The sequence below is a fragment of the Pollachius pollachius genome (assembly GCF_949987615.1).
Source record: "Pollachius pollachius genome assembly, chromosome: 7".
Classification (NCBI taxonomy): domain Eukaryota; kingdom Metazoa; phylum Chordata; class Actinopteri; order Gadiformes; family Gadidae; genus Pollachius; species Pollachius pollachius.
The window spans coordinates 16,896,830-16,910,735 of record NC_136940.1 but is presented as its reverse complement, the minus strand read 5'-3'; the positions used below and the strand labels follow the sequence as shown (position 1 = coordinate 16,910,735).

Below are 13,906 nucleotides of genomic sequence, written 5' to 3'. Positions count from 1 at the left end.
AAACTCAGGCGTGCTGATTTGGAATGTGGCCCCATATGTCATAAGGGGCCAAGTTACCTCCCCTTTCTCTGCCTTAACCGCCCAGAGAATTTGGCCCGCCAATGAGACAATGAGCTACGACCGTGCAAGCGCCACGTGTGTGTGTGTGTGATTACACACACTGTAACGCAAGTGTTGTACACTTCCCTGTTGTTTGGATAACCGTTCTGCTGTTGGTGTTATGGCACATAACACGTCGGCTATTTGACGTCTCTGGTATTTCCACAACGAGACTGTAGTTGGGGTTATCTCAGCCATGGTTGAAAAGGAATTGGGGGATTGTTGCCAGCGTGCTGCGGGCAGTCTGCAGCCTGCAGCCGGCAGTGCGCGGTTCAGTCTACTTCAGATTGATGTGGAAGTGGAAGAACCAGAGACATCGGAAAACCCGACGCACTCGTTTGTGATTCATAATATCGTCTGGAGGCGCACACAGCTTTTGGCCGTGATAATATGTCTCATTCATTTGCATTAAAGCTACAGTCACCGAAACAGCGTGTTTGGGGAAAGCTTAATGTGTGACTGGCTCGTAGTGGCTGTATTTCTGCACCAAGGCTGAATTTCGGGAACGTCTTCAAGTACTGTGTTAGGGGCCCACTAACTAATCTATATTAAAGCAGCCATAAAGTAGCATGCCATGGGACCTTTAATAACCGTATAAATATAATTTGGATCGACATGAGCAGAACAGTCTGCCACAATTAAAATGGTACTTCACACGAAGTATTATAATTTAGCTGTGGGGATGTTCATTTACAGTAAATATGTTTACCTTTGTTGACTTCCAGGTTGACTTTAAAGTCATCCGGGGTAAGGATGTAGTTGATCCAGCAAGTGAAGCCACTTTCCTGCTTCTCGATCCACCTCTCGTCATAGAACATGTTCTTGGCTGCAAATGGCATCGGGTGTCTTGGAATGGCTGCAGAAAAAAATTGAAGCAGACCTAGACAATTACACAAAAATAAATTTAAATAGGGCTAATCAATATATGGCATCGTACTCATGATGACTTATTAGCGGATCATCTCATTAATAAAATGTTTAAAATTTGATTTTTACAACTTTTTGAAGATTGGTTATATGTCGTGAAAATATCAATCATAACTATAATATACAATTATATACAAATTATATTAACCTTGTTTATATAATTACTATTCACATTTAAAATAATTGTATGATATTGTATCTCTGACTGAGAGCGGTTAAATTTTCCCATTGCATGGAAATCTCACTTTATGAGTTTTTCTAAACATAAATATGAGTTCCGCTGGTCTGCCTATGGTCCCCCAGTGGCTAAAACTTGCGTTTGGTGTAAAACAAGCGCGAGCGCGCTGATTTGGAATGTGGTCCCATAAGTCCTCATGAAGGATCTAAGCTCCTCCCCTTTCTCTGCCTTCCCCGCCCAGAGAATTTGGCCCGCCAATGAGACACGACCATGCGAGCGCCGTGTGTCGGTGTGTGTGATTACACACACTATAACGCAAGTTTTTGCTGTTGGGGTTATGGCGCATAACACGTCAGTTATTTGACGTCTCTTGTATTTCCACAACGAGACTGTAGTTTTGGTTGTCTCAGCCATGGTTGAGAAGGAATTTGGGGAAAGCAACTTTGGCTTTGACTCCCTGAAGTACATGTACTGCGACATGCTGCCTGCTGCCGGTTACCGTGAGGCACCACTGGCGTGAGGCACCACTGGCGCGAAGCATCACCGCCCGGCAGCAGGCAGCCGGCAGCAGGCAGTCTACTTCAGATTGATGTGGAAGTGGAAGAACCAGAGACGTTGGAGAACCCGACGCAGTCGCTTGTGATTCATAATATCGTCTGGAGGCGCACACAGCTTTTGGCCGTGATAATAAGTATTATATTATATAGATATCTATGTGTTATATGATATTATTTAGACAGAGAGCTCCAGGACTGTAACGCAAGTGTTGTACACTGCTGTTGGTGTTATGGCGCATAACACGTCGGACTCTCGTCTTTGGTATTTCCACAACGAGACTCATAGTGGGGGTTATCTCAGCCATGGTTGAGAATGAATTGGGGGAAAGGAACTTTGGCTTTGACTCCCTGAAGTACATGAACCACGATATGGAGGAGAAAGGGATTGTTGGCCGCGAATGTCTCCCGCTTGAGCCCCGCTTCCAGCTGCCGAGCGACCACCGCCTCTGCGCTGCAGGAGGCGGTGGTGCCTAAGCTGCTGACTGCTGCCGTGGCAGTGGTCCCTCGGCAGCGAGGCTCCGGCGGGAGACAACTGCTGTCAACAATCGCGGGCAACAATCCCTTTCTCCTCCATGTCGTGGTTCAGTCCAGGGGTTGACACTAACGGTTGCCCGCTTGCCTGGGGCAACTAAAAGTAATATTTGGGGAGGTTGAGATTAATTTCTGGTTGCCCGAACGGGCAAGTTGAATTTTGGTGGATGTTAATAAAAAGGTTATTTATTCAAGTGTTTTTAAAAACTGCAGAACAACCTTTTGTTCCGCAAAAATCACACAAAATAGATGTATTTGCAATTGATCAGCACGCCGTCTTCTCTTCTCTCGGACAGCGAGTTCTGACAGACACGCATCGCTTCAGTGCGAATATAGCCCCGCCTTCTGACACTCACTCGCAGTGCGGTCTCTGGCAGTGATTCGACGGTGTTAGCTAAAGGTTAGCCAACACAGCTAGCATCTCAAGTGCAGCGCCTCCGCAAGCGGTTTGGCTAGAGAAGGAAAATGGAGTAGTGGTGATTGGAAGTACTTTGGATTGAGGCAAATTAACAAGAAAAGTCATATGCAAGAACACGGTTTTGGGTTTCAAAACTGTGCACATGCACAGCAATGGCGATCTTTTTCACGAAATTGGACCCTCACAAACTATATATTATATGAAAGCTGAGCCTCCACTTATTCCGACAGTCCAAACCATATCATTCTGTGACAAAAACTAATAAATAACAACTTAAGAAGGAACATCCCCTTTTCTTTTTACAACCAAAAATGAAGTTTTACCTTTGTGATTTTTGTCCACAAAGTGGATAAAAACCACCATAAACAGATAATCCAGTGTCTGGGCCGAATTTTGCAATAAACATGGTGTTTACAATCAATGACTGTTGGTACGGCCACACTGAACGTGTTACGCGCGTTAGAGGCGTTTAAAATCTACATTTGTGCATAGCGAACCATTGGTTTAGGCGTGTAACCCCCATTTTTGTGACACACAATGATCAAGAGTCAGGTCGTTACTCGCGTAATCTTACGTGCGTAATGCATTCAGTATGGCCGTACATTAAGAGAAGGTTTCTTAGGAAAAAGGTAAATTGCCTTCAATCAGAACACATGTTCTTCAGCGCAAACTAGTGGCCATATGTGTATTTGCGAGTGTTTGGCTTGGTGTCATTCGATTATATTTGCCCTAAACTTTTTACTTTTTACCTTAATTTGTGTATCACAGTAAGACAGCGCTACCTACTGATAACGACCAACTGATTATTATTTCAGGTGGAAATGTTATCTTCCAATTATGCTGTGTTCCATGGCTTTATTCACTTCAACCAAGTATTATCCACATTGAATATTTCACTTGCACAACAATCTTTCTTTGGGCACCATTCTATACCAATCGAAAATGGTATAGAATATCGATATTTTTCCAGGTATAGTATCAAAGTAAGAAAATCCAGTATCGTGACTGACAACACTACTAGAAACGTGATTGTGAATTTCAGTTAGACCGACAAGAAACGTGAAAGTTAAAAAATACATATTTTTGCTACTACCTTGGACATTTAGTTATGTACATTTGCATAAAATCATGCAGATCTACATATAACTAGGCGATAGCTTTAATAGGTTGCAACAGTGGACTGAAATCACTTCATGGCACGATGTGATAAATAAGTAAACAAAGAGAAGTTTGTTATTTTTTAAACAGAACATGTGTGGAAGCTAACATTCAGCTTCAGTCTGAGCTAGGATGAGTTTTCTGAGCCCCTCAAAACCAGGCCGGGTGCCTGGCAAAAAGAGGCCCGTTCACGATTCTGATTTTAATTTGGGCAAGTGAACATCACATTTGGGTAAGTTGAACATGACCTGTACTTTCCCGATGGGCAAGTGCTTTTGAAACCTAAGTGTCAACCTCTGCAGTCTACTTCAGATTGATGTGGACGTGAAAGCACCAGAGACGTCGGAGAATCCGACGCGGTCGTTTGAGATTCATAATATCGTCTGGAGGCTCACACAGCTTTTGGCCGTGATAATATATATTGTATGATATAGATATCTATGTATAATATGATATTATTTAGATATAGAGCCCCAGGACTTACAGAACACGGCTAAAGGCTGTGTGCGCCTCGCCACTGCTCAGGGCCACACCCCCACCCTCCTCCTTGACCCGCCTCTCTCCTCCTCATTTACTTTAAAGCTACAGACACCGAAACGGCGCATTTGGGGAAAGCTCAATGTGCGACTGGCTCGTAGTGGCTGTAATTCTGCACCACGGCTGAATTCGGGAACGTCTTCAAATACAGTGTTTGGGGCCTACTAATATCTATATTAAAGCATCCATAAAGTAGCATGCCATGGGACCTTTAAAGGGATACTTCATCCATTCAGAACCGGCGTTCTATCATTATAAAATTGCTATTGTAAGATAAAAAATATGTTTCTTTTCCCTCAGTCTAACCAAGTCTTCCCTTGGTCCAGCTTTCCTGATCTAATATTCTCCCAAGATGACGTCAAATGATGAGTTTGACGTCATCTCGGAAGAACTTTGCTTGCCTGCTAGAAGGGCCGAGAACTACAAACCACAGGTTCCGCAAATTTGTGAGCCCACCAATAAGGAATGAGGGGGTTGGGAGCTCGCGTACAATGTCCACCATGTTGCTTCACCGCGAGAACAAATTTTCAATAGCCAAAAACAGCCAAAGTGGATTTAGAAAATCTATTGTTGGATATGGTCATTCAGGGCTATTAGTACGAGCCAGAATACAGCCAGGAAGAATTGACACAAATAGAGGAGGCTGCCGCGGCAGCAGCTGAACAAGCCTTGCCTGTTCCCGAGGACGAGGACGAGGAGCCGGAGCGCGCTGGTTTGCTCTGTTCGCCTATAGACACTAACACAGAGTCCCTGTGCTGCAGCGAATTTCAGCGATGCCAGTTTCTTCTAGAATAAATGGCTGATTCTGGCGAGGACGGACCCAGAAAGTGAACTGGAAACGGCAGCCAAAGCCCGCCGGGAGAAAGAGACATCTGAGCATAGTGTTTGTTTTTTTAATAACACATTGGCTACAATAGTTTTGAGTCCCGGGAACCGTGACAATGTAGTTATCCGTAAGTAGCCGATCTTATTGGCAGAGGATAGGCTACGTTACGTTAGCTTGAAGTCTGTGTAATGCTGCATAGGCTACTCAAGGCATAATTTTTATTTTGCTTTGCTAATGTTGTTCTCTTTCTTTCTTAGTCAGTATCGGCTTCCTGTGTTGTCCAGGCCATCTGAGCTAATTACCCAGCACAAGATGGGCAGTACCGTGGCTACCAGGAGACAGTAGATGCTCAAGATGAGCTGTGACTATTTTGACTCTAGCAAACGACCCTACACCTTTTATTTTTGTAAATACTAAACAAATCACAACAATCACTTGTTGTGATTTGTTTACTAACCCAAGTGCTGTTATACTAAAGTAGGCCTACTGTATAAGATAAACAGTTATTTAAACTGGGGAGAAAAGGTTGAGTACAAATACTTGACATGCTGAGCTGCTGTACAGTTACATACAAATGATGTGTTGGAAAAAACGAGGGCAGAAGTCTAAACTAGTCAACGTATCACGTGGATATGTTTACACAAAGTTTGCTCGCGCTACTACTCGGGCTAGGACCATGGGTCCTTCCCCCTCCAAACAGAAACAGGCGGGCGGTGCAGCGGGCGCAATGCACTGTGGGAGTTTGAGGATTTCTTACTTTTGAGCCACTTTCTGCCTTTTCTCAGGCTAGGATGAACCAATTTCAATTTTTTTTGCACATTTATAATACATAGAATTATGTTCTTCATATAACCTTAATTTCTCCACCGGTGAAGTATCCCTTTAAGATCGTTGTCATTTGCATTGCCATTGTAGCCTCAAAGTCGTCAGGCCAAGCCAATTGTCTCACTGAACGTATCCTTGGTAACTTTGCTGACTGTACTTTCCCGTAATCAAGCTCTAGTATTAAATCAAATATTTCGCTGGCCGACGTGCCCTAAAAATAAGTTGCTCTTCATCAGTATATGGTATATCTATGGGAAATACATATAAGGAAGGAGTCATTATGATTATTGTAAATACCTGTTTGAGTTGGTTTAATGAAGGTCAACTTTGCCTGAGCCACGGCAACAACCTTTGCAGTCCTTATCGGTACGGTGCGAAATGCCTTCAGCGACAGGGCACCTAACGAGACGGAGTGAAAAAATGCAAATCACTTGACCGTTCACGGCATGAAAAAGTACAAGAGTCACAGCCTTGAGTCTGGGGTCACTGACCTTAAATTGAGCTAGAGGAGGTATCCATGTAATCGATCCATCTACACATAGCTTTACACTTAGCTTGCTGTGGTGACACAATATTTCAATACATAATATAATGCATATAATAATTTCAATAATTAAACAACCAATTAATTGAGTGAACTTCACTCATGAACACAACATAAAAAGGGCAGTGTTTCTCCTATATGCACCTAGCACCTGCTGAAATATGACCGCCGCTTCTGAATTTCTTTTTTTTAACAACAGGAGAGGAGTTACGAATTTTATATGATTTTGCGCTACGCAAAATAATATAACATTCCGTGCGCTACGGATGCTGGATATGCGCTTCATATCCAGGTCAATTCACACACTTGTGAGTAAAGCATATAAACGGAGAGGAGAGAAGAGCTCCTTCTTATCTCTTTAAAAGACTAATGTTATATTATTTTGCGCTACGGAGGCTTCATATCAAGGTCAATTCACACACCTGAGTAAAGCATATAAACGGAGAGGTGAGCTCCGTCTTCTCTTTAAAAACCAATGTTATTTTGCGCTACGGACGCCTCATATCCAGGTCAATTCACGCTGTGAGCAAACCATAAACAGAGAGGAACTTCCGTAAAGTTGGAAATAAATTGTCAGATTCTGAGTTTGCGGTTCAATAGATCATCAGTGAAACATTGTTGCGACACAATTGAGTGTAGTAACCCAGAGAACCAGCTACAACATTGTTTTCATCCAAACGAGAGGTCTTTAGCGAACGGTGAATTACATTGGCTTCTACAAGCTGTCAGCTTTCAGCCGCGAGCTTGGGGACCGTCTGCAAAGTGCAAAACTGAAATCGACCACAATGGTAAAATTTCAACAGCACCGCCATTATTGACTGAAGTATGGCCTCTTTATGGTACTACTTCAACCTTTAGTTTTGAAAAATATATCTCTTCTTATTTGAGGATTTTCTATTACTATTTTAATCTAGAAGCGAGTATTCCTAAATGTACATGCCCTTTTTACATTTGTCCATGTTATGATTATTACTTTTATGCTGCAAGTTTAGCTCAGGAACAATACTATACAATGGTGTATTCCCTTTTTGCTAGTTAAACTACAATGAAATGGTTAATTCATTTTGAAATGGTTAATTCTAAATAATATTTAGGTATTTTCGTCATCTGCACATATTATTGAATCGATATCGAAGCAAACACACAAAAAAATTTGCACACGAAAAAAAAAACATTTCACCTCCGCTGCTTCAACGCCATCCTAGGGGAAACACTGAAGGGTACAAGCGGTAGACACAATATACCTTGCATGGCTGACTTACTAGTTGCTGGAGCCACTGCTTTTGCGCTCTTCATGGATGCCGCTGAGGTAGAGCGGACTGAAACTAAAACACAAAAAAAATTAATCAGCCTGTATCCACAAAGTAATCAGGAACCCGTGGGGTCTTATTTGACTAGCCTAAGTATCATCTCGAGTCTGGGTGTGAGGTAGACATCAGGTTTACCCGATTGTGAAGTGACTTGTTGGTCAGCTTAGGTACATTTACAATAACCTAGGTATATATTTAGATGCATGTCTTTAAGAAGAGGGGTAACAACAGGTTTTGTCAGACATTTCAAACAAGGCCAAAAACGCCTCACCTGACGAAACATGCTGGCGTTGGGGCTTCTCCACAACACGCTTCTTCTCACGCCTCATACTTTCCCTCATTGTGGTAGTGACGACTCTGCTCCTCTTGACAAGATCCGGTCTCTCCACATCCTCAACCCTCTCTTCACTTCTCAAGTACTCGTCGCTCTTCCTCTTCTTATTCTTTGCCAGGTCCAGCAGGGTCTTTGTGTGCACGGGAAATATCAAGACCTCCTTAGACAACGGGGGTGGTGGTGGCAACGATGGTGATGCTACTGCTGCTGCTGCTGGTGATGATCCAGCTGGGTTGGACACACTCGGCGGAAACGCTTCACTCATTTTGTGGCAAACGGGCAAAAGCAGGAAACCAGCTGGAGAAGATGATTCTTTTAACATCAGGGGGACCGAGACAGGAGAGGAGAGTGGGCAGAAAAACGAAGGCAAAGTGCAAGGGGAAGGCGGCAGAGACGACAGAGACGTGGCGGTAAGACTGCCCCTAGGATGAATGGGGGAGGAGGACAGTTCCGGCAGGGAGGTGAAGGGAAAGATGACGGGGGTAGGGGGTCCTTGACACGAGCTGGTAGCTTTGTTTTTGCTGACAAAGAAGGTACACCTCTGCCCATTGCATTCTGACGGATCTGGGCTATCTGGGATCTCGTTGAGCAACGGTTTCACAGGCACAAGGCCGGTTCTACCACCCGCAGAATCCAGGGAATCAGAGAAAATGTCAGAGCTGGAGTGTGTGATCCCCGTGTCGAGATCAGAATCGATGAGAGCCAGGGCATCACTCACCGTCAAAGTTGGAGCCAATGGCTGCGCTTCAGGGTCAACAGATGCCTCCCTGACATTCTCACTGGCTGGGAAGGCTTCAATCACTGGGCTGTTGAGGGACTGAATATGTGGCATGAGCCTTCTGAACACCTCTGGTGTACCAACTGGCGAGAGGGTTCTGTTTAGCACCCTGGTCGAACCCGGGTGGTCAGATGTGCCCAATAAGTCCAGCAGGCCAGCTGAACAATTGCTCAGATCTGCAAGTTCAGCAGTTGCATCAAGCAGCAAGACAGGAGTGTTCTCCTGGCCATTTCTGACTTGAGCCTGGTCAGACCCAGCCAAACCCTTGGGCCTCCGAGTGCCCTTAGGAGGTCGCTGGTGCTCTTGACCATCTTCAACAGATCTGGTTTCAGAGAGGGACCTCTCTCTAAGGGCTACCCCCTCATTGAACAACGTGAGGGGGCTACGGGGCTTTTCACGCTGGTAGTGTGCCTTCCGAGGCACCTGGAAGGTTTTATTTGCGGTGATCTTCAAGGTGGCATCATTGTTTTTGCATCTGGGCGTCGCTGTTGGATTTGCTGCCCTCTTATTTTTGATAGAGTCCCATAAGCTTTTCTGGAAATACAAGGAGAAACCAAATATAAAAAAGGGACCACCAAAGCAATTTATATATGTCAAATGAATGCGCTTTGTGTGATTTGGTGGGCATGAAACGAGCTACATTGTAATCAATGACTTTGCATTAAACATCCCTAATAATTAGATTAATTAATTAGTATTATTCTTACGATGAAGGCAAAAGCAAATGTATAGCCTATCAAAACAAATACCTTTTTTTTCTTGGTTGCTTCGGCTCTTCCCAGGAGAACAGCTTGGTGTTTAAGTACCCCATTTGCACTGAAGACGATCAGCTCTCTAATACCGCCTTCCTCTGCTGGGGTCCAAGTAATTGTGAGAGTAAAGGAGCTGTCCGGCTGCAAAAGCAAAACACAAATTCGGTATAATATACATATCATGTATCCATGAGTTCAAACATATCTCAAACCTAACACACCACGCCATGAATGGCAGTAAGATTGTATCATGCCTAGGCCAGACGGAACGAGCAGCATGGTTTCAAATTCATGTTTGCATTTAGTTTTGAGTTAAATGTAGAGTGGCCTTAGCGTCTAATACAAAAAAGATAGTTTACAGAGAATATTTTTTCAACTGTTGTTTATCTTGAAACGTACCTGAATAACGAATCTATTGTGGCTAGCAGATAATCCTTTAGTTGATGAAATTTTTTCAACTGTGACTTCCGCCACAGTGTCGTCGATGGGATTCTCAATACGCAGAAGTGATGATTTGGACGTGCCCAACTTCACGGCTCCAAAGATAACAAACGGAGCCCTTGAGAACTGAATCAAGCTCAAAACGGGTACGTCGTTTTCTTTGTTACTGTCTTCTTTCTTTATTGGACTGAATTCCAGAAGTCCCCGCTGCGATGTCTCGGTCATCTTCAAACCAAATATGATTCTCTACATAACTTTAAAACAAGTTGGAGAACATACGTTATTCACTTCACTTTAACTATCCTCAATAACTGATGATTCAGACGCAACTGACTTTTGAGTCACACGTTTCAATCGAAAACACGGATGCTCCAAGTTTCAAATTCGCCTTCCCATTTGTAAGCCAATGGTCTTCTAGTGACGTTCCCGTGTGGTCCAATGGGTGAAGGTTAAATATCTTGAAAGGCCTCCCATAAACAACCCACTGACCAATCGGATATTCACTCCATGTTTAAACTTCACCAAGCCTCGCCTCTATTTATGAACTCTAATACAATTGGTTTAAACCAGATTAGTATAAAGTTGGTTTATCGATATGATAACTTGAAAAGAATGAGAACGTATTGTAAAAATATTTAGCTCGCCTTCTTGAATTGCATTCATATAGCGTTCCTTTGTTCTTAAAACCCTAGTGTGTTTATGTGTGTGTGAGTGTGTGTGTGTGTGTGTGTGTGTTTTATGACACCTCATCTAGTAGTTACTCTCTGTAACCAGTAGATGTGGCCGCAGCTGGTGTTGCTATAAATACTGTTTTCACATAGTGTTATTTAAAGGGGAACTATGCCACTTTTTTGGCTTAATTTACATTAACATAACAGGTTAAGAGTCATTGTGATGGTTCTATAACACTTTATGGGTCGATTGGTCGCCGTTTCGACTCCCCCTAGCGCAACTTGGAGGAAAAAGGGAATATGAAAGTTTCTGCCGGCGACCCGCCGCCCACTCTCGCGGGAGCCTCGGGTCTAGCACCGAATCGCTTTACGGCACTACAGACCCACAAACACGGAACCGGCTCGATATAAACACAAGTAGCGAAGGGATTGTTGCATTCATCATGGATCAGCCGACTAAAAAGAGACAGAGAAACCCAATGTCGGTGAGAGAAAAGGAAAGGGAGACTGACCGACAGAAAGGCCAGACACGAGTAAATGTTGGGCGAGCTTCTCAGGAATAGCGTGAACCAGAGATGTGGACTCGAGTCACATGACTTGGACTCGAGTCATGACTTTGATGACTTCAGACTCGACTTGACAAAATTACGCACGACTTGCGACTCGACATAGACTTGACTGCTATTGACTTGAGACTTGACTCGGACTTCGCCTCTTTGACTTGTAATGACTCGACAGGTCTTGAGTCAAAAACATTTATTGTTTTAGATAGCTAACATATTTCCCGCCTGGATTGCTAGACACCCAAGACGCATTCACTCCCGTGAAGATGAAAATAAAACAGCGAGCAAAGACAAATCTACACCTGTATCTTCAATAATATCAAAACGGAATTTCGATATAATTTATGCTTTCTTCAGAATCACAGTTTAAGTTGCATATCGGCTTAGTTTCGATATCATTTATACTTTATTCAGAATAACAGTTTTAGTTTCATATCGGCTGCGGTTTGAGTTGGTCCCATTGAAGCCGTCTGGCCAGCCTCTGACACTTAAGACATCGTTTTTTCAACCGTTTACCTTCGTTCAAAAAATCTCACAAATCTACACACTCGTATCTTCAATAATATCTAAACGGAATTTCGATATAATTTATGCTTTCTTCAGAATCACAGTTTAAGTTGCATATCGGCTTAGTTTCAGTTGGTCTCATTGATTTACGTTCACGCTGGAGCGTGAGGACGTTCAGCAGTGTTGCCAGATTGGGCGGTTTTTACAACCCTATTGGAGTAGGGTCCGTCTGCGTCCTGCAAGACGGAGGCGTAACTTGTAGTAGGGGTAACTTGTAGTAAGAGGAGGCCCGTCTCTAGCCAGGAAGGCTTGCAGACATACCCTCAACATATTCTCAAACGTACCTTTAGCATATTTGAGCCTTTGTCTATCTAATTATTTGACTTTAAGATGAAAGCTGCTTTCTAAGGTGCTAGCTATGTTGACATTACTTTACGACCTGCCACGTTTGAATGAACAGTCCCAAAATACGCCCTGAGTTTGCACAGTGCAACAGTGATGACGTAGAGAAATCCATGTATTGAAGACCGGAAAATATATATAAAATGAAGGCTTGTAATGTGAACGCTATAATATGAAGGCTTTCTCATAACTATCCTCCTGTAAGTGACATTGTTCTTGTCTTGTTTCTATCAGTAATATTTATTTTAATTCATTGTTTTCTATCTCATGCAGGATCTCGAAAACATGCAGGAAGCGAGCAAGTGTCTTAAACAGATGAAGGAACAGAATCTCTTCCAAGGCTTCCTTGGCATGGAAGACAGCGAGGCTGTACAATCCCTAGAGAATTACATAGAAAATGGTGACACCTTTATTGCTAAAGAAAAGCATGAAGTTATGGATCCTTTTCTATTTATGTTTGAGTATTATGAGGACATGCAATTGTTTTTTGGAAAACTTGAAAATAATATGACAAAGTCCATTGTGGATTGTTTTAACCAAAATGTATTCAATAAAAATAATTATTTGAATTATTAATCTGCTGTCTTTTTGTTAAAGGGATAAAGTAGGATAAACTTAAGCAGGTTCCCCACGTTAAACTGCTATATGCATTAGGCTGTATGTCATTGAAAAATTGTAATAGGCTTCTTTTCTTAAATGCATATGACTCAGGGATGTCAGTTGCACGTAAGCCAGTAAGGCTATGATTAAGCTAAACAAGAGCATATGTTTAAATGGGTGGGTCAGGCAGAGGCGAAGCTAGACCTGTTTTGGGTGGGCTCAAGCCCACCCAAAACCTGCCTTAGCCCGTCCTATCGTTTCGTCCTCAAATCGAATATTCTACCGTTTTCTTTTACACAAGCAACGAGAGGATGGATGCTGTACAATACACCAATGAACGGGCTCAAATGGGCTAGTGAAATCGAGCGCAACATTCCTGCAGGAAACTCTCACCTCTGATTGGTGGGTGGGCGTCTCCTGTTTGACAAATCCGAAATGCAGCTCGAGCGCACATAACATAGTTTCTGCTGTTTCGTCCGTCATAACATGACCAGGTAATAATTTATTTTAAAACCTTGACATAATCTGTTAGATATCTATTAAATGACAGTTGACCGCAAGGCGATTCTATCTATGCCTCTTCTTGAATTGCTTCATGATTTAGTCGGGCTTGTAATGGTCCGTACTCCGTAGCATGATAAGCTAAAGCATGATAAGCTAACACACCGGCGCCGAAGCGCTGCGGTGCGCAGTTTGCACGTCAAATGCCGCCCCTAGCACCAATAGGAAGCGTCGCGCTCCAGCACCGTTGTGATTATGTTTTGAAAGAAGCAGATAGTCGGTATAGGCTACCATAACGTTGTACCAGTTGTTTTATGACTACATATATGGCCCTGATGCCCATGATCATCTGTTTGTGCTTACAATGATAGTCATTTTAATTCATAGTTTCTTTATGCAAATTTCTGCTTTCCATAGATGGACATACGTTCTTTTTTTAAAAGAAGT

The 13,906-nt window shown here is 43.0% G+C and overlaps 1 protein-coding gene across 5 annotated transcripts in view; it reads right to left on the bottom strand.

The window, feature by feature from the left end:
- aspm (assembly factor for spindle microtubules) overlaps positions 1 to 13,906 on the bottom strand; it is a 65,638-nt gene that overhangs the window by 43,508 nt on the left and 8,224 nt on the right. For 2 of the 5 annotated variants that reach the window (XM_079739788.1, XM_079739789.1), the window contains exons 3-8: positions 10,174 to 10,469; positions 9,772 to 9,915; positions 8,182 to 9,556; positions 7,863 to 7,925; positions 6,354 to 6,455; positions 809 to 955 (exon numbers count right to left, since the gene is read on the bottom strand). In XM_079739788.1, the coding sequence (XP_079595914.1) occupies positions 809 to 955; positions 6,354 to 6,455; positions 7,863 to 7,925; positions 8,182 to 9,556; positions 9,772 to 9,915; positions 10,174 to 10,440 (2,098 nt within the window). In that variant the 5' untranslated portion in view covers positions 10,441 to 10,469. Of the gene's footprint in view, positions 1 to 808; positions 956 to 6,353; positions 6,456 to 7,862; positions 7,926 to 8,181; positions 9,557 to 9,771; positions 9,916 to 10,173; positions 10,509 to 13,906 lie in introns of those variants that run through there. The other 3 variants (XM_079739791.1, XM_079739792.1, XM_079739790.1) reach the window with 2 other exon arrangements.